Source organism: Elephantulus edwardii, unplaced genomic scaffold (assembly GCF_000299155.1).
Source record: "Elephantulus edwardii isolate Elephantulus edwardi_28Jun2011 unplaced genomic scaffold, EleEdw1.0 scaffold00053, whole genome shotgun sequence".
Taxonomy (NCBI): Eukaryota; Metazoa; Chordata; class Mammalia; order Macroscelidea; family Macroscelididae; genus Elephantulus; species Elephantulus edwardii.
The window spans coordinates 7,636,849-7,655,868 of record NW_006399803.1 but is presented as its reverse complement, the minus strand read 5'-3'; the positions used below and the strand labels follow the sequence as shown (position 1 = coordinate 7,655,868).

The following is a 19,020-nucleotide window of genomic DNA, read 5'->3' as shown; positions in this document are numbered from 1 at the left end:
TGATCTTGTTGCTTGAATTATGCTAGTGCTCTTTGCAGTACTTGATGGTGCTTCAGTTAATCCCTCCCTCACTACTTGCCATCTTTCCCCCAATCTCTGTGCTTTAGAGAAAGATTTTTTAAAATGGACCTTTAATTTATCTTTCTGCTCTAACTAGTATCCTGTTACTGTTGTGTACTGTCGAGTCAGAAATGACTCAGGGGTTTTTAGAGGCAGTAAATCACAAGAGAGGACATTGTCCCTCTTTCTCTCATAAGCAGCTGGTGGATTCAAGCCCCCCCCCATCCCGTCCCCCGTCCCCTTTTCATTAGCCATACAATTCCTTACCACTAAGCCACCAGAGTTCTCAAATATGCTGCTAAATGCATTTAAGTTTCTGTTCAAGTTACTCAGTATTCCCATTTTAATATTTCATTCTTCTTTAATAGATTCCAATTCATTGGTGGAATAATCTTAATTTTTATTTCCTGGATCATGATTTGTATTATAAAGTCTGATTTTGGTAACTCCATAGGTCAGCCACCTCTTTTATATATCCCTTTCTCTTCTTTGGTTTGGTCATTTGGACCTATCTCCAGGCATACTTGGTGGCTTTTCATTGGTTGTCGTGCATTGTGAATACAAAATTATGGCATTTAAGGGTGAATGCTGTCTGATTCTAGAGTTTTTCATCTTGCAAGCTGGTAATGAGGGAGGTACTTACGACTTTGCTCAAATCAAAGGTGGAGAGGGTTCTCACCTGGGTTTCAGTGTTAAAGACAGGTCCACTTTAGGTGAGCTCTCATGCCTTAGTGATAAGGATTTGTACTGCCAACCCAAATATCCTACAGTTCAGTCCATCGGCAGCTACGTTGGAGAAAGATGGTCAGTCTCCTCTGAGTACCCACTAGAGGATCAGCTAGAAGTTGATTCTGACTCAGTGGTACATAACAACCACCATTTCGAACATACCTCTTCCATGCCCTGAGCAGAAACTGATTTCTTTCTTTCTCTTCAGCAAACCCACACTGTTCTTTTTCTTGTCTCCTTAACACTGAGACTACTGAAAACTGCTGAGTTTTTATTTACCACTTTCTGTTTGACTGCTAGGCCTGTTACTGCTAATATTGTAAGTACCAGGAGAGGAAAAGTGGTGCCTAATGTTCAGTTCGTCACCTTTTCCATCTCTGCATGATCTTGGCCTCTCACATTCTGGATACCTTAGTTGTTTTCTTATTTATTTATTTATTTATTTATTTTTTTAAAGAAAAGATGGTCTTTTGTTTATTTGTATTTTATCCTACTTTTATGGTTAATCTTGTCAGGAGATTGGTCTCTACTCTTCTTAACCAGAGTTTGCAGAAAGTTAACTTTTTTAACCCTTTTCAACTTTTGTGTGGTTTAAATAAAGCAACTTGACCAAAGACTTTGGTAGATAATAGGTTTTATTGTGTCTTACTCTTATAGTATTGATAAAAAGCAAATTTTTTTAAAGTAGGAGGTAAATTCTCCCCTTTATTGTCTAACTCAGAGACTTAGGCTTTTTTCTTGAATAATTGAAGCTCAGTATCAAGAAAACAAAGATTCTCACCACTGGGCTGTTTGGCAGCATTGTGATGCATTGTGAAGAGATTGAGATTGTTCACAGCTTTAGTTTGCTTGGCTCCACAGTCAACACTCTTGGCACCAATAGCCAGGAAATGAAAAGATGTATTTCAGTCTGTTGTCAGAGACCTCTCCAAAGTACTGAAGAGCCTTGATGTCAATCTGGACACTAAGGTGCACCTGATACAGGCCATGGTCTTTGCAAACACTTGCTATGCATCAGAGAGCCGGACAATGACTAGGGATGACAGGAGAATTGATGCCTTTGAGCTGTGGTGTTGAAGAAGAGTATTGAATATACCATGGCCTGCTAAGAGGATGAATAGGTTTGTCCTGGAGAAGGTGAAATCAGGCTGCTCCTTGGAGGCAAGGATTCTGAGGCTTCGTCTGACATACTTTGGACATGTTGTTGCAAGGAGCAACCAGTCCTTAGAGAGGGACGTCATGGTTGGGAGGTGGAGGAACAGTGCAGGAGATGAAGGCCCTCGATGAGATGGATTGAGTCAGTGACTGGGGTAATGGGTGTACATAGGGTCACTATGAGTTGCAGACAACTTGAAGTCACATAACAATAACAAAAAATATCTGTGATGCTATTGCATTTATTTACTGGAAATGCAATGTCCCTTCCTTTTACCATAGGAAATGTTTGAATAATAAACGCAAAATAGAGATGTTAGGACTTGGGTATTTTTTAAAAATTTTAAAAGAAATTACAATACCATCCATTTATCCCCCTCTTTTAAGACTTTCCCTTTAAACTTTATTCAGTGATGTCCATTTACAGCTTAAGGCAAGAATTTAGTGCATTCCTATAAAGAGGATGAGAACTACCTGTTTTTCTTTCTTTTTTTTTAAAAAATTTATTTTATATTGGTTTGCATACAAAATTCATATACATTGTGTTTCACACTTTTTTTCTATTTATATTGTGTTTCAGACGCTCATTCCCATATATTGTGTTTTGTAAAATTAATCCTCATTGAATTATTCCCACCACTACCCCATTTTTTCAGGTTTCTGCCAGATCTTTGCCATTTCCTTTACCCCCTCCCTCTATCCATCACATTGTGCTACCCTATTGATTTCTTCCCTGCCTATCCTCATCCCTCTGCTCCCACCCCTTCTTCCACCTTGGACCTCCAAAAAACATTTTACTGGTTATCCTGTTTTCGCAATAATGCTCCTATGCAGTATATGTCTTTATGAAACTCACTTAACGTAAGTCTCTTCCACGTTATGTAATATCTTTGAAATTGTTGTTCCTGAATGCTCTGTAGTGTTCCATTGTGTGAATGTACCACAGTTTCTCAGGCCATTCTATTATGGTTGGATATTTAGGCTCTTTACATGTTCATGCAATTGTGAATAACTCCGCTATGAACATTGAGGTACAAATCTCTTTTTGTGTCTCAGTTCTAATTTCCTTGAGGTGTATTTCTAGCAGTGGAATATCTGGGTCATATGGAATTTCTGTGTTCAGCTTTTTGAGGAAAAGCTGAACTGCCTTCCTGAGTAGCATTTTACAGTCCTACCAGCAATGTATGAGAGTTTCAATCTCTCCGTATTCTCTCCAACATTTATTGTTTACTGTCCTATTAAACTTTGCCACTTATAGTGGGTTAGGATAGTATCTCATTGTAGTTTTATTTGCATCTTTTATTGCCAGTGACTTTGGGCATTTCTTCATGTGTCTGTTGGCCATGAAAATGTCTTCCACTGTTAAAAGTCAGTCCATGTCTTTTACCCATTTTGTAATTAGGTTATTAGTCTTTTTCTTATGTAATATTCTGTAACTTTTGTTATTGAGGCCCTTGTCTAGATGGTATTGCCAGATTTTTCCCCCCCTTAGTCAGTAGGTATTCTTTTTACCCTGTTGGAAAAATTTTTGATGCACACAGGGATTTAAACTTTAGAAGGTACCATTCATCACTTTTATTCTCTTGGTTGTGTGTACGACTTAGGTACTTTTATACTTTCCTGTTATTTTCAGTTTTTATAATTGAGATGTATTTTGAAATAATGTTTTCAGAGGTTATAAATGAATCCTAATAAAAATTACACTATCTGTTGAAAACTTGCATTTATTTTTATTAAAGTGTTCTTTGATTCCTTACTTTTAAACCATGTCTTAGTTTATTCACTTGTAAAATGATAATAGCTCTATTACCTAGTTTAGAATATTGCTAAAAGATTATAATACCATAATACTTAAAATAGCTCCTGACAATCTGTAATTGCTTAATAATTAAATGGAGTGTGTTAAAAGATACAATATTTTAAAACATTTTATTCTTTGTTTTCTTCCTTAGGTGGTGTGACAGGGGGTTGGTTTTTCAGACACTTGGCGTGGTAATTTCTACTTCTCAAGACCTGAAAGCAGACTAAAAACCACCCTTTGTAAATAAAGTAAAGCATCTTCTACTGTCCTTTGGAGACCCCTTTGTTTCACATCCCTGAGGAGTGTATATATAGCAGTGCGGGCATTATGAATGTCACAAGTCTCTTTTCCTTCACAAGCCCAGCTGTCAAGAGGCTTCTTGGGTGGAAACAGGGTGATGAAGAAGAAAAATGGGCAGAGAAAGCTGTTGATGCTTTGGTGAAGAAACTGAAGAAAAAGAAGGGTGCCATGGAGGAACTAGAAAAGGCCTTGAGCTGCCCTGGACAACCCAGTAACTGTGTCACCATTCCTCGCTCTCTGGATGGCAGGCTGCAAGTGTCCCACCGGAAGGGACTGCCCCACGTCATTTACTGCCGCGTGTGGCGCTGGCCTGACCTTCAGAGCCATCACGAACTGAAACCGCTCGAGTGCTGTGAGTTTCCTTTTGGTTCCAAGCAGAAGGAGGTCTGTATCAATCCCTACCATTACAAGAGAGTAGAAAGCCCTGGTAAGTAAATCCCTTTGTATTAAGTAACATTTATGTGCCAGTAACAAATATTTGTTAAAGTTAGCATGTATTCCCTTTTTTTTAATTTTAGTTGTAATTTTAAAATATTGACGGAAGTTTAAAATTGACATATGTTAGTGAGCATGTCCGTGTTTATACATGCCAACAGCAAATACCAGTCACCAGTTACTAATGCATCTTTGTATCAGGTTCTGTCAATTCCAGACTAAAGAAATTGGTAAAATCCTCAATATAAGGGCTAATGTGTGACTTTGAATAATAGCTGTGTTGCCAGGTTTTGTTTGCGTATAGTTATTATCCTATCTCTGACAGAGATGTTCTGAAGAAGGCATGAATAAAAGACTCCAGGAATTTACAGATTACCGGTTGAGGTATTTAAACAAGCAGATACAGTCGTCCTAAATGTGCTCAATGATCTATGGCAAGCCGTTTGGAAGATATCTCCTTGGCCAACAAGGTGGAGGAGATCCAAACTTATTCCCATTTAAAAAAAAAAAAGATCCAATAGAATGTGAATATTATCTAACAATATAGTTAATGTCACATGCCAGTAAAATCTTGCTGAAGATTATTAAAAAGTAATTCGAATAATATATCCACAGCAAACTGCCAAAATGTAAACTAGATTCAGAAAAGTCCATGGAATGAAGGCTGTCATTGCTGATATCTGATGGATCCTGGCTGAAAGTAGAGAATATCAAAAGATGTTTGTTTGTGCTTTATTAACGATTCAAAGACATTTGAAATTAGATTATTATAAATTAGGGTTAACATTGAGAAGAATGGGAATCCCAGCATACTTAATTGTGCCCTTATGGAACCTGTACATAGATCAAGAAACATTCATTTGAATAGGACAGGGATTACTATAGGTTTAAAACCAGAAAAATACATTATGGTTTTATCTTTTCACCATATTTAGTCACTCTGTATGTTATGTTGACCAAATAATCAGACAAGCCGAATTACATAAAGAAGGCTGTGGCATCAGGATTGGAAGAACATTTATGAACAACTTGAGATATACAGATGGTACAACCTTGCTCACTAAATAAAAACTTGAAACACTTTCTGAATAAGATCAAAGACTACAGTCTTCATTATGCATTAAACCTCAACATCACAAAAACAAAAGGCTTCACAACTGGACCAATATACAGCATCATGATAGATGGCGAAAAGATTTAAATTATCAAGGATTTAATCTCAACATCTACAAAAGCAGGAGTAAAAAAATAATACTACCTTTTGCATTGTGAAAATCTGCTTTCAGGGATCTCTTTAAAGAACTAAAAAGGAAGATATTGGTTTAAAGAAGAAGGAATAACTCACCCAGGCTGTGGTATATTCACTTGTTTCATATATGTGTGAAACTTGCAAATAAGGAAGACCAAAGAGGAATTGATAGGTGAATTGTGTTGGTGAAGAATGATGACTAAGACCATGGACTGCCAAATGAAAAAAAGTGTATTGGACATAGTCAAACTAGAGTGTTCCTTAGAAACAAAACTTGTGACTCCCAGATACTGTAGACATGTTAGAAGGAGCCAGTCTCTGGAGAAAGACATCATGTTTGGAAAGGTGTAGGATTATTAAGGGGGGAAAAGGCTCTCAGTGAGATGGATTGAACAGTAGAGATTTTGAGGATGGCACAGGATTGGGTAGAGTTTTGATTTGTTCATATGATTGATCTCTCTGAGTTGGAAACAAGTCAAAGGCACTGAATAACAACAGCAATAGCTAAGACTGTTGGAATTATTTTTATTTCCTGGGAGCATGAATATGGAAATTGTCATTGCAACTTTTAATAGATTCTTTTCCTTCTGAAATTATTTTTTGTTCATTGATTCTGTTTTTTTTATAGAAAATATTTGGCTATGAATTTTAATTACAGGGTTAAAAAAATTGGGAAAGGAGCAAGGTGTTAGTTTCCACATACTTGAGGGAAGTACATGATGAGGGCAGTGATATTTACCAGTTTATACTGAAAAATAGCATCCTTTATCCTCTCCAGTAGAATTTTATTATTGATTTATTCTTTGTAGAAGCTATGAATACGATCATTATCTATCATATCATTGAATGCTAGTATTTTATAAGACATTCCTGTATATGACCTTTTGGATAATTAATAAAAGATTCTTTTGTTATTTAATGTAATAATTAATACTATTATTAAAAACATAAGGAATATATTTTTTATTATAGTGATTTTGCTCTCAAGTGAAGCCACACTACAGAAAATTACATCACTTGTGGGAAGGCCATTTTAAGCATTTACATAAATCATCTTCTGATTTATCTACGAATTAATGATTAGTAGCTAAAAAAAGTGATATTTGCTCTTTTTGTAACTAGAAACTGAAATTAGACTTAAGAATATATGAAAATAAAAATTAGAGTACTGAGAAACAACTATCAGTCAAGAGACTAAGGTGCGCCTAATCCAGGCCATAGTCTTCATGGTTGCTTGCTATGCATCAGAAAGGTGGACAATGACCACGAATGACAGAAGAAGAATTGATCTCTTTGAATTATGGTCCTGGAGAAGAATATTGAACATAACACAGACCACCAAGAAAACAAATAGATCTGTCTGGGAGAGGTTGAAATTAAGTTTCTCCTCGGAAGCTAGGATTTTGAAGCTCTGTCTCATATACTCTGTCTCCTGGCATGTGGCCAGGAGAGACGGTGCTTTGAAGGGTGGAGGAACAGTGCAGGAAAAGAAGATCCTGGATGAGATGGACTGATACAGTAACTAGGGTAATGGGGAGGTATGGCAGAGTCAGTGAGACTGGCTTAGGACAAGGCCAACTTCAGAGCTGTTGTACTAAGAGTTGCTGTGAGACATGGGCAACTCAACGGCACATAGCAACAAGACAACAATAATATATGTGAAAAAGATTATTTAGGTATATGATTGTTGATCTTTAGAGTGACTTTAAGAAATACATAGTTGCAGTTGTTAGGTGCCTGGCTAACACCTTATATATAGCAGAAGGAAATCCCACCCAGTATTTGAATCCTACAAATTAAAAAGGAATCTGGTGGCATTATGTGTTCAGGTTGGGCTGCTAACCAAAAGATCACCAATTCAAATCTACCAGCTGCTCTGCAAAAAGAAAGATGAGTTAATCTTCCCTAAAGATTTAAAACGTTGGAAATCTGGAAGAATGTCATTGAAAGTTGGAATCAATTTTACAGCAGTGGGTTTGATTTCGTTTTGTACCCATAATAATCCCAGGTGGCACAGTGATTAAGCCCTAAATAACGAAGAGGTTGATGGTCCTAACCCTGCAGCTGCTCCACGAGGAAAAGATGTGGCAGTCTGCTTTTGTAAAAATTACAGCTTTGGAAACCCTATTGAGCAGCTCTTTGTCCTATAGCATTGCTGTGAGTTTGAATCAGCTTAACTGTAATGGGTTTTTGTAGTTCATTAAACTAAGGACCATAGATGTCAAAAGTGACTTATATGTCAGACAACTTGAAAGTAGAGATCGTTTGACATGAGGGATATTATGAATTCAAGTCATTGTACTGGCAATAAATTTGAGATTCACTATTTAGAAAGCACTATGAATATATTAGGGACCTCTGGTGGCCTAGAGGATAAGGACTTGAGCTGCCAACCCAAAGCCTTGTTGTTGTTAGATGCTGTTGAGTCAATCAAGTACAACTGATAGTGATCCAATGAACAACAGATCTGAACCCTGACCTATCCAGTGCCATCTTCATCATCTCTGACATACTTGAGCCCATTGTAGCAGTCCCAGTGTTAGTCCACATTGTTGAAAGTCTTCTCTTTCACTCACCCTCTATCTTTCCAAGCATGATGTCTCTTTCCCTGTAATAGCTCCTCCTACTATGTCTTAAAGGATGAGAGATGAAGCTTCACCATACTTGCCTCCAAGGAGCACTTTGACTGCACTTTCTCCAAGACTTACCTGTTTACTCTTTTGGCAGTCCTTGGGATATTTAGTACTTTTCTCCAACACAAAAACTCAAAGACATTGATGTCTTTTCCTATAATCCTTGTTTATTGTCCAGCTCTCAGATGTGTAACAAGGGACTGAAAGACTATGGCCTGAATCAAGCACACCTTAGTCTTTAAACTGACATAATTGCTTCTCAGTAGTTTAGAGGGGTCCCAGACTGCAGATTTTACCCAGTGCAGTAAGTCGCTTCATGTCCTGACTGCTGATAACCAAGGGTATTGATTGTGGATACAAGTAAAACGAAATCATTGCAATTTCAGTCTTTTCTCCATTGAAGGCTCTATATAGTCTTTGATCTTCTGGCAGCAAGCATTTCAAGTCCTCACTTTCAGCAGACGAATTTGTGTCATCTGCATAACACAAGTTGTTGATGAGTATTCCTCTGATTCTGATGCCACATTCTTCATATAGTCCAGCTTCTTGGATGATTTGCTCAACATACAGATTGAATAGGTACGGAGAAAGGTTTTTGGGTTGCTAATCAGAAGGTTAGCAGTTCAAATCTGCCAGTCACTCTGCAGGGGAAAGAGATGACGTGGTAAAACCCAAAGGTGGGTGGTTCAAATCCACTCTGTGGAAGAAAGATGGGCACACTCCTCCTTTGTGATTTACAGCCTCTGAAAACCTGCTGGAGGGTCAGCCCTGAGTGGGTTCTGGCTTGAAGGCACATAGTGACAACAATACATGTGAAATGACTTACTCTTTCTGGAATTTTCATTTTTGCTGATGTTCATTAGATTGCTTCTTCCATAGAGTGTGAATGGTGTTTAAGGGGATAAGGAAATGGGAGTAAGGGAGTAAGGAAAGCTTTGTTCTTTGGCCCAGTGTAAATTTTGTAGTTCTTTATTTTCTTTGTTTCTTTAATAAAAAATAATTTTATGGTGCATTAGGCTGGGCTTCTTAGGGAAGCAAAACCAAGAGAGAGAGAGAGAAAGAGAATGAATATGTGTGTGTGTGTGTGTGTGTGTGTGTTTCACTGACGTTATAATCCTTAGGGAATCTAACTGCCAACTCCAAAGCTGACAAGTTTCAGGTAGGACAGGCTGTTGGTTCAAGGAACCAAAGATATGATGAGCTATATAGAGGACCAGGATGGCGTGGCAGCACCACCAAACTTCTCTGCTTACCCACTGCAGGCCACACTCTGATGAAATGTCTTAACATGTTGGCCGCTCATAACAGTTCACATCAAGGGAATGATAAAATCACAGCTGCTATCACATTGGTGCACATTTTTAACTATCATCATGAGTTTAAGAAGTTGTGATTTTTTTTTCCCCTTAATATGATTTATTTTCACACACTGAAACTGATCATAATGAATACAAGCTGTTGCAAAGTGCTTCTGTAACTTTTGGTTTTTCTTCACTATCTTAGACATTATAATATCTAAGTGGAAAAAAACCAAGAGTTACTTCCCTTTTATTAAAGAGTGCTGCCTTGACCATTGCTAAAAAATACCTCTTTGGGGAACTTGAAAAATACTGTCTGGAATTTCTTTTTATTACATATATCTGGACAGTTATAGGAAAGAGATATAAAGTTAATGTAGGTCTGAAATCCATAACCCTGATGATGTAACAGGTAGACTCTTTATCTGGACTTTATTGGTCTTCATAACCAAGGCTGCTTATTACAAGTGGTTGAATCAAATGTAGGTTTTATTTCTTTACCAGAGTACAGGCTGACAGTGGAAATGTAAGTCATCTAACTGTGGTACTTGAAATGACCATTTAGTTACTCTCTGCTGCTATTAAAATGCCTGAATGGAGACTTCCTGCCATCTGGCCTTATTTATTTATTTTGTTTTTCACATGGTTCTTGAAAATTATCTTCTTCACTTTGAACTTAATCAACATGAAAGGCCGTATAAAACTTGAGCTTGAAATTCTGAGATTTCCATTTTGATCTTTAAAGTAACAACCTGGAGCTTGCTTCCAGGTGCTTTGATTGTCAGCATAATGACTGCCAGCTGTTTAAAATTAAAATACACATAAAATCCTCTTCACCTGTTGACTAAATGTGAGTCGTGATGCTTTGGCTGCCTCAATCACAGTACAATTCAGGCTTGGTAAAATTTACCTTAAAGAGAAAGTCTTGAAATTATAGAAATGGAGCACAGATTTGTGGTCCTCAGGGAGTAGGAGGGAGTGAGGGCAGACAGGACTTGACAGCACAAAGATCCTCATGGCGGTGGACATGTTCTGTGTCCTCTGTGTATCCTTGTCACTGTGCTTGTTAGGACATTATATGGTTATTTTACAAAATGCTACCATTAAGGAAAGCTAGGTAAAGGACACATGAGATTTTTCTGTATATTTATAAAATACTGCTTGTGAATTTAAAGTTATCTCAATATAAAAGCAATGTTCCCTGAAATGTCAGCTAGTAAGTTTTTCCTCTAAACAACTATTGTCTGTCAGGATGCATCGAAGCTGTTACCACTGCAGGTTCCTTCTTGCCACTCAGGATATCATACAGACTCAAGGGTCAAGGTTTAATCAGATTACTAAGTACTTAAAAATAGTGAAGTCACTTTTTTTAAAGAAAATCATTTCATGCATAGTGAATGTGCTGAGGATAATAGAAAAGTTTAAGCTAATTAATTTTTGTGTGGGGGGGTTTAAGTTGCATTAGTATGTGCATTTAGAAGTTAGAAAAGTATTGATTTTCCTTCCAAGTTATGTGAGTGGTGATGTCTTGTGCATGATCTGATAACCGAAATTATAAGACAGATATTAAGGTTATAATCATTACAAGTATTTTGGAAACTTCATATTAATAAAACTGTTATGCCCTATGTTCATGAACATCCAAATTTCTTTTCATTTATACATTTGTGGCGCATAAGATTTGTCCAAGAACTATGGCTGCCCAAGAAAGAAAATAATCATATCACCAGCATGTTCAATGGAGCAGGGGTGTGGACAAGCAATAATTTACAACATCTTTTCTTTCTGCAAGCAAGGTTGTGTCACGTGCCTGTCGCAGCTGGTTGAGTTTTCCTCCAATCCTGATGCCATATTCTTGTCCAGCCACTTGTGTTATTTGGTTGTTGTTAAAATAAATCCACAGTAGCTAAAATAAGGCCTTTTAGGTGAATTTTTCCTCACCTAAATTTAGACACCATCTCAAGAATACATTTGAAGCAGTAAATACAAATGATCAAAGACCAGACAAGTTGTGGGTTGGTATCAAGGGCATCATACATGAAGAAAGCACAAGGTCATTACAAAAGCAGGAAAGAAAGGAAGAAAAGACCACAGTAGATGTTATAATGAATTTTATACTTGCTGTAGAATGTAGAGAGGCAAAAGTAGGGGGGAAATGATGAAGAAAGGTGAGCAGAATATTTCAAAGAGAGGTTGAGAAGATGAAAAAAATATACAAATATAATAAAATGCGCAAAGTTCTTAGAGTCAGAAAAATGAAAGGAAAGGAAATGCTCAGCATTTCCTCAAGCTGAAAGAATTGGAAAAAAAATCACAATAATTCATATACCTCAAATTGCAACACTGCAAAATATTAATAACACAGAAAGCATCACAAAAAGATGAATACACAGAGTTGCTATACCAAAAAGAATTTATCAGTATCGAGCCGTTTCAGGAAGCAGCACGTGAACAAGTACTTTTCAGTTACAGAGTAAAAAGTGTTCTAGAGATTGTATTTTTTTTTAAAAAAAACTGTTGTAGAGATAAAAGACTCCCAAAATTTATACCCCCTCTTACTAATATTGCCATGGGAAAGGGCCAAGGAATAGTGTTTGCATAATTACATTTTATTAGAAAACAACTTCTAGATCAGCCGTAGAATATTTTTCTCAAAAGAGCAACAATACCCAAAGCAAAATGGTCTTGACTTGCAAGATTGTTGTTTGACCTAATATGACCTTTAGGAGAATAGTTTGCTCAAAGTTTAGAATTCAAAGATCTCAAAGCAGTGGTTTGAGTGAATCACCCCAATTCCAAAGATCCTTGGAATCTGGATTTCAGAAGAATTATAAGCTGTTTCTCTGCTAACTGTGATGTAAACAAGAAGTACTAGATGTGATATTAAGCCAGTTAAATGCATATCTATGAAACCTTGACTTTCCACTTTCTAACAAGATGTTTAATTATATGTAAGTAAACTTAACAGTTACTCTCTTCTGTGTGTAGTCATCCTTGTAAATATGCCTATCATACAACTTTAGCCAGTTCAGTGTTTTCAGGTGTACAGCTTACTGAGAGCATTTAAGAGAATTAACTATATAACAACGGTGTAACCCTATCAATGCAGTTTTCTACTGCCATTAATCTTAGTACTTCATAGCCATACCTGTTACTTGCCCTTGATAACTCTATTGTTAAAAACTCCGTTGCCTTTGAGTCAGAGCCAACTCATAACTGACTCTCCAGCAGGTTTCCGAAGCTGTAAATTGCACACGAGGAAACTGCCACAGAACTACTGGTGGGTTCGAACCACCAGAGAGACGCTGCCTTTAGCAATGCAATTTTCTGCCCACTAGGCCACCAGAAGTCCCAGGTAACCACTAATAAACTTGATTCTCTATACATTTGCCTTTTGCTTTTGTGGTTGATTTATTTTGTTTTGTTTATTGCAATACATCATTGTGGTTCCTGTCTTCATTTTGTGTATTTTTTAAAAAAATATATATTTTTCTTAGTGATTACTGTGAATATTACATTCAACAATTTTTATTTATACACCAAGATGAATGCAGTGTGATTCAAGCATTGAACTGCAAACCAAAAAAAATAAGTGGTTTGACCCCACCAACTATTGCTCGGAAGAACAATGTATTCATCTGTCTTCATCAAGACTACAGCCTTGGTGAGCTCTGGTGCCCTAGTGGCAAGAAGCTGCACTGCAATCCCAGAGATGCATAGTTTGAATCCCCTAGATGCTCTGCCGGAAAAGGAGGGACAATATCCTCCTGTACTAGTCAGATTTGATTTGACAGTACACACACAAAAAATTAAAAACAACAACAACAAAAAAAACCCTACAGCCTTGAAACTCTATTCTGTTAGGTCTCTATGCAACACAATTGGCTCTATAGTAGTAAATTTTGGCTTATTTTATGTTAACTTTGGGCAACAGTAGTCCTTTTTAAGAACTACCTATATGGGACTGAATTGACAACAGCAACTAAAAAAGTTAAATAGGAACCTTGGGCAGTTAATAGGGGTAGAACAAATCAGAAAATGAGAATGGTTGCTTAACTAGAAGAATGTAATCAGTGTCAATGAATTGTACAATTAGAAATTGTTGATTTGGTATATGTTTTGGTATATGTATTGTTGTTACTGATTGCCTTCAAGGCTAGCATGACTCATAGTGACCCTATGAACAAAAGGCCTGAAGCCCCTTTACAACTATTGACATTTATCAAAGTTTATAGAGTTTCTGGGAGGCATATTGTTTAGGAAGTGGGTGCCACTCCTGCTTCCAAACCTGTCATAGTATGTTATTGTTGTTATGTGCTGGCGAGTCACCTGCAATGTATCGTGACCCTGTGTACAGCAGCTCTAAACCCTTCCCTGTCCTGAGCCAGTCTTACTGACTCCCAACACACTAACCCCCACCACACCAGTTACTGTATCAATCCATCTAATCCGGGTCTCCCTCTCCTGCGCTGTCCGACCACACTTCTGACCATGATGTCCTTCTCCAAGGACCAATCTCTCCTGGCTACGTGCCCACAGTTTGTGAGACAGAGCTTCAAAATCCTAGACTCCAAGGAGAGACTTGGTTTCACCCTCTTCAAGGCAGACCTGTTTGTTTTCTTGGCAGTCCATGGTCTGTCAGTAATAAAATACATAAAATTAAAAACTTTTTTCCAAGTCAGTCACAAAGATAGGTAGTTAAAAACAACAATTAAAACTTTTTTCCAAGTCAGAACCACAAAGACGGTTAAATCAGAGCCAGGACCTTACTCAGGTGCCCTACCTTTCACCTAAATACCTTCTCTAGTTCTTCAGAGCTGAAATCATTTATTGTACTACAGCTAGCACCCTGCTTGTTTGGCAAACACCAGCAAGAGCCTGGCACCCTTGTTATTAGACTTTTAAAAAAATGTTTGGATTGGCTATTGAGCATTTTCTTTATTTAGAACTAAGGAGAGAATTTAAAAAAATGACGATTCCTTTTTCTGAACATGTGCCTGACTATATTCAAGTAAGCATTTGTTAGCTGTGGTCTCATGTCACATTACCAGACTGTTTTACTATTGATCTCATCACCTCATGTTATTGCCTTTGTGGAGTCAGAACTGACTTGTTACTGACCCTCCACTGGATTTCCAAGGCCATATATCACATGGGAGTAGATTGCCCATCTTTCTCCCTTGGAGCTGCTAGTAGACTTGAACTGCCAGAGAGCAGTAGGCTTTTGGGTTAGCTTGTTATTATATGCCATCAAGTTGGAACTAACTTAGAGCTGCCCTTCTAGTGGGTTTTCAAAGGCTATAAATTGCGAGGGAGGAAATTGTCCATCTTTCTCCTGTGAAGGAGCTGGTGTATTCAGATTGCACGTCTTTGGGTTGGCAGTGCAACTTCTTACCCACTAGAGCACCAGAGTTCCCTTAAAAGAGGAGACAAGCCAGCCAGCATTAGCGTGGAAATTAATGTAGAAACTTCAAGCTGTATTTTCAAATCTCACAAACCAGGAATCAAGTATCCTGGGACCTTTTCCAGGAGCTTTACTCTTCTTCCCAGTTAGCTCTTTGTTTTTCATTTCTTTGCTTTATGCCTTGCAAACTCAGAAAAGCTGCATTCAATAACAGAATCACTAATATCTCCCAAAGACTGGCTTCTCTTAGTTTTATTTCCCTATTGACTGGAAAAGGGATTTTATTTTTTAAACAAGAATTGCACATACTGAAAAACTGAGGTATACCACTGAGAAAAATCAGTGAGCTGAATTTTTTCATTATTTTCTTTCCTTATTGAGTATTTTCTTTCCTTATTTGAGACTAATGGGAAAGTTTTGAATCAGATTAAATTGATCAGTCAAGTCCTGATTGGCTGGCTTAAGATTTATTTCTGGGAGAGTTAATTGGCTGTCTTGAACTTTAGCTTCTGAGAATGTAAGGTATTTGCAAAACCTAGACACTTGGGTTTCAGTTAGAGCTTTGAACTGGTTCTTACTAGTTCAGCTATGGCCAATGAAGTGAAACCAGAGCAGGCTTGAAGCAAAGCAATCAACTAAAAAGGGAAAAGTTATGGATCAACACTGCCAGAGCTTCTCTTTTAGAAAACAAGGATGGCTTACTTGCATCTTGCATAGCACCCAAGTCTTTGGACCAGCAAAATTGAAAAAGAGTTGCTGTTCTCAGAGATGAGACTGATTATGCCACGTTGGATGTGTCGGTCTCCACAGTTCTGACAGTAACCCAGTCTCCTGTGTCAGGATCCTGAAGGCATTCACTACATCCCTTCTGAGTCTCCCCCTTCAGGACTTTGACTTGTCATCTTTCCTGTTACAGTTCTTGTTGCGCTTTACACAAATATAAAAAATGTGTCTGTTCCGATTTAGCTTCATTAGCCATGACTCATGGGAGGCTCTGGTGGCTTCATGATAAGACTGCCAACACAACGGTACAAGGTTCAGATCTACCAAATGCTCTGTGGGAGGACTAGCAGTGTCCTCCTTAGCAATTTATTGCTGCTGAAAACCTGCTAGAGGGTCATTCCCAACTCAAGGGTACACAACAACAATAACAACAAGAAGCCATAATTGAACGAGTTCAAACAAGTTCGAAGTCCTGGTTTGAGTTTGCTGACATTGAGGTCCAATATCAGTTAATTCCATTTTCAGTCAGGTTCTTAACAGTTCAAACAGCAAACCTTTTTTTTAATTAACAGATAAATGTTTATTAGACCACCGGTGTCCTTAAACAGACTATGTAGAACGTACTTTGATGTTCTTGGACCCTAAGGGCATTGAGACAGTAGAATGTCATGGGTGAACATGTTTGTTGCCTTCGATGAAATCTCAAGGCTGATGCTTCCTATGTGGCTTTAGGTTAGCTTACCTCTTGCTATTAACTAAACTGAATTTTTAAAAAAGATTGTATGATAAATCCTAACCTCTAAACCCATGAATGGGAATGACAGAAGATTTGGTGCCTTTGAGAATCCCATGGATTTCCAAAAGAACAAATAAATACGTCTTGGAGAGGGTGCAACCAGAGTGTTCTTTGAAGGCAAGGACGATGAAGCTTCTCACATACTTTGGACATGTTGCTAGGAGGGGCTGTTCTTTGGAGATGAACATAATGCTTGAGCGGGTGGAGGGTCGGTGAAGGAGAGGAATACCCTCAACCAGGTGGTTGTGACTACCACAGTGGGCTCTAGAATATCAGGAAGTATGAAGATGTCACAGGATAGGACGGGTTCAGATTTGTTCATAGGGTTGCTGTGAGTCATACTCAACTCAAAAGCACCTAACAACGACCAACCCATGCTTAGAATCTGGCTTAGGAATGAATATTCTTTTTATGTGAAGAAGACAATCAATTTAGGGCCATATCACGGTGTTTTAAGAGTTTATGTTAAATAGAGCAGATTATGACAAAGGATCCAGAAGAGGTATGGGAACATAGGTGCTTCACTGAGCAGTGATCACTACATACAAGGACGTTCCTTGTAGAGGAATTTGGACTTCTCAACTGCCAAAGAGCAATACTAGTAGAATAGTAGTTAAACGGCTGCCAACCAAGAGGTCAGCAGTTCAAGACTGCTATGACAAAAAAAAAAAAAAAAGCTAGCACTCTTCACACAAACATTACAGCCTAAAAAACCCCCATGGAGTCATTCTGCTGTGTCCTGTGGGGTCATTATGAATCAGAATTGACTCAGTGACTTAGAGCAATATTAGCTTACTAAATACTAAATAAATATCTATTAAAACCACCATCACTGTCATATTTCTAGTTCCTGGCTCAAAGTGTGTGTTTGTGGATGTATTGGTGTTAAAGTAAATCTTTCTGAATATTGTGAACAACTTAGAATCAATTGATGAGTGTCTCCTCGTTTCTACTCAAATGCTTTTCGTTCTTGATTTTATTTTTGTTCTAGATTTTGTATTTTCTCTATCTCTGCTTCCTATTACAAATTATTCTTTATTAGAATTTTCTAAGAAATTAGTAACTTCTTATAGTTGTAAGTGAAATTAGAGTAAATAGGAAATCTGCATTCAACCTGGGACACACCCACCCCAGCACAGTGTGCTAGTTTAGGTACTCAAAAAGTCATGGAAGCTCTTCCCAGAGCACCAGTTTTACTTGACTGTATATAATGTGAAATAATCAGGTTTACATTGATAAGTAACAAGGAGGCGAACACAAAATGTATATGAATTTGTAAGATAAAGCAACAAGTTAGTAGGATTCTAGTGAAGCGCCTGGACTGCATATGCACCACTGGCATGAGCTCACTGCCTTTGCACCCTAGTTTATTTTGGTAGAATATTTTGACAAAAACTAGAGGGACAACAACTCTCAGAGAGAATTTTGAGGGTACCTCGAGTGAGTTTGAAACCCCTACTGTAGCTGTTCATTGAGGGGGAAGTTGAACTTTTTTTGTATGTGACAGAAAATTACTTCCAAGAGTGTGTAGAATGTTTATTTTTAACCTCACTGTTCTACTTATAAACTTTAGTGGCTCAGTATTGTTGTTCCTGTTAGGTGCTATAGAGTCAGCCCATGACTCATGAAGACCTCCAACATTATACATCTTAATTGTTATGTACCACCAGTTTAATGTGATGCTTTTGAAACTGTGATTGGTTTCTACTGTAAGAGCTAACCCTTTGCCGTCTATTCTAGCTCAAAGCAACCCTGTAGGGCAGAGTAGAATTGCTCAGGTGGGTTTCTTAAGGTTAAACTCTTTATAAAAGGAAATTACCATATTTTTTAAATTTCTTTTTTTTCTAATGTTTCAGAAAACTAGTGGTTCATACCAGAATAAAAAAGATATTAACAATTACACATACCCCACTTCCCCATAATTTACATAATCACTAAACGAAATTTAGATTTAGACACAAGATACATTCTTTCTAATTGTATTTGTCTGAGGTTTTTAGTAAGAATAAATAAACTTTCAAAATAATTCAGAGTACTTATTGTTTACAACAAATGGTAGGGAAGTGTATACATTTTAAACATCTTGGATGGGAAGTGAACTTGTATGTTTTATAAAAGATTTGAAGGTATAAGAACAATATTAAAATTTGACTCAATTAAAATTTTCCCTTCATAAATATTTAAAGACACGTTAAAAATTTTAAAAATAACATGAGAAAAACTAGGATGACGTGTTTAGTACATGTAGGGCTGTTGTACATAGGGTTGCTATGAGTTGCAAGCGACTTGACGGCACATAACAACAACAACTGATTAGGAATAGATATAAAGTGGACCTTTGAAGAAATAAGATGTTGTTGTTATGTGCCGTTGAGTTGCCTGCGACTCATAGCGACCCTATGTACAACAGGCCTAAACTCTGCTCTGTCCTGTGCCA

The 19,020-nt window shown here is 37.5% G+C and overlaps 1 protein-coding gene across 1 annotated transcript in view; it reads left to right on the top strand.

The window, feature by feature from the left end:
- SMAD1 (SMAD family member 1) overlaps nucleotides 1-19,020 on the top strand; it is a 99,458-nt gene that overhangs the window by 37,318 nt on the left and 43,120 nt on the right. The window contains exon 2 of the mRNA XM_006887006.1: nucleotides 3,897-4,472. Coding sequence (XP_006887068.1) covers nucleotides 4,073-4,472 — 400 coding nt within the window. The 5' untranslated portion in view covers nucleotides 3,897-4,072. The remainder of the gene's footprint in view (nucleotides 1-3,896; nucleotides 4,473-19,020) is intronic.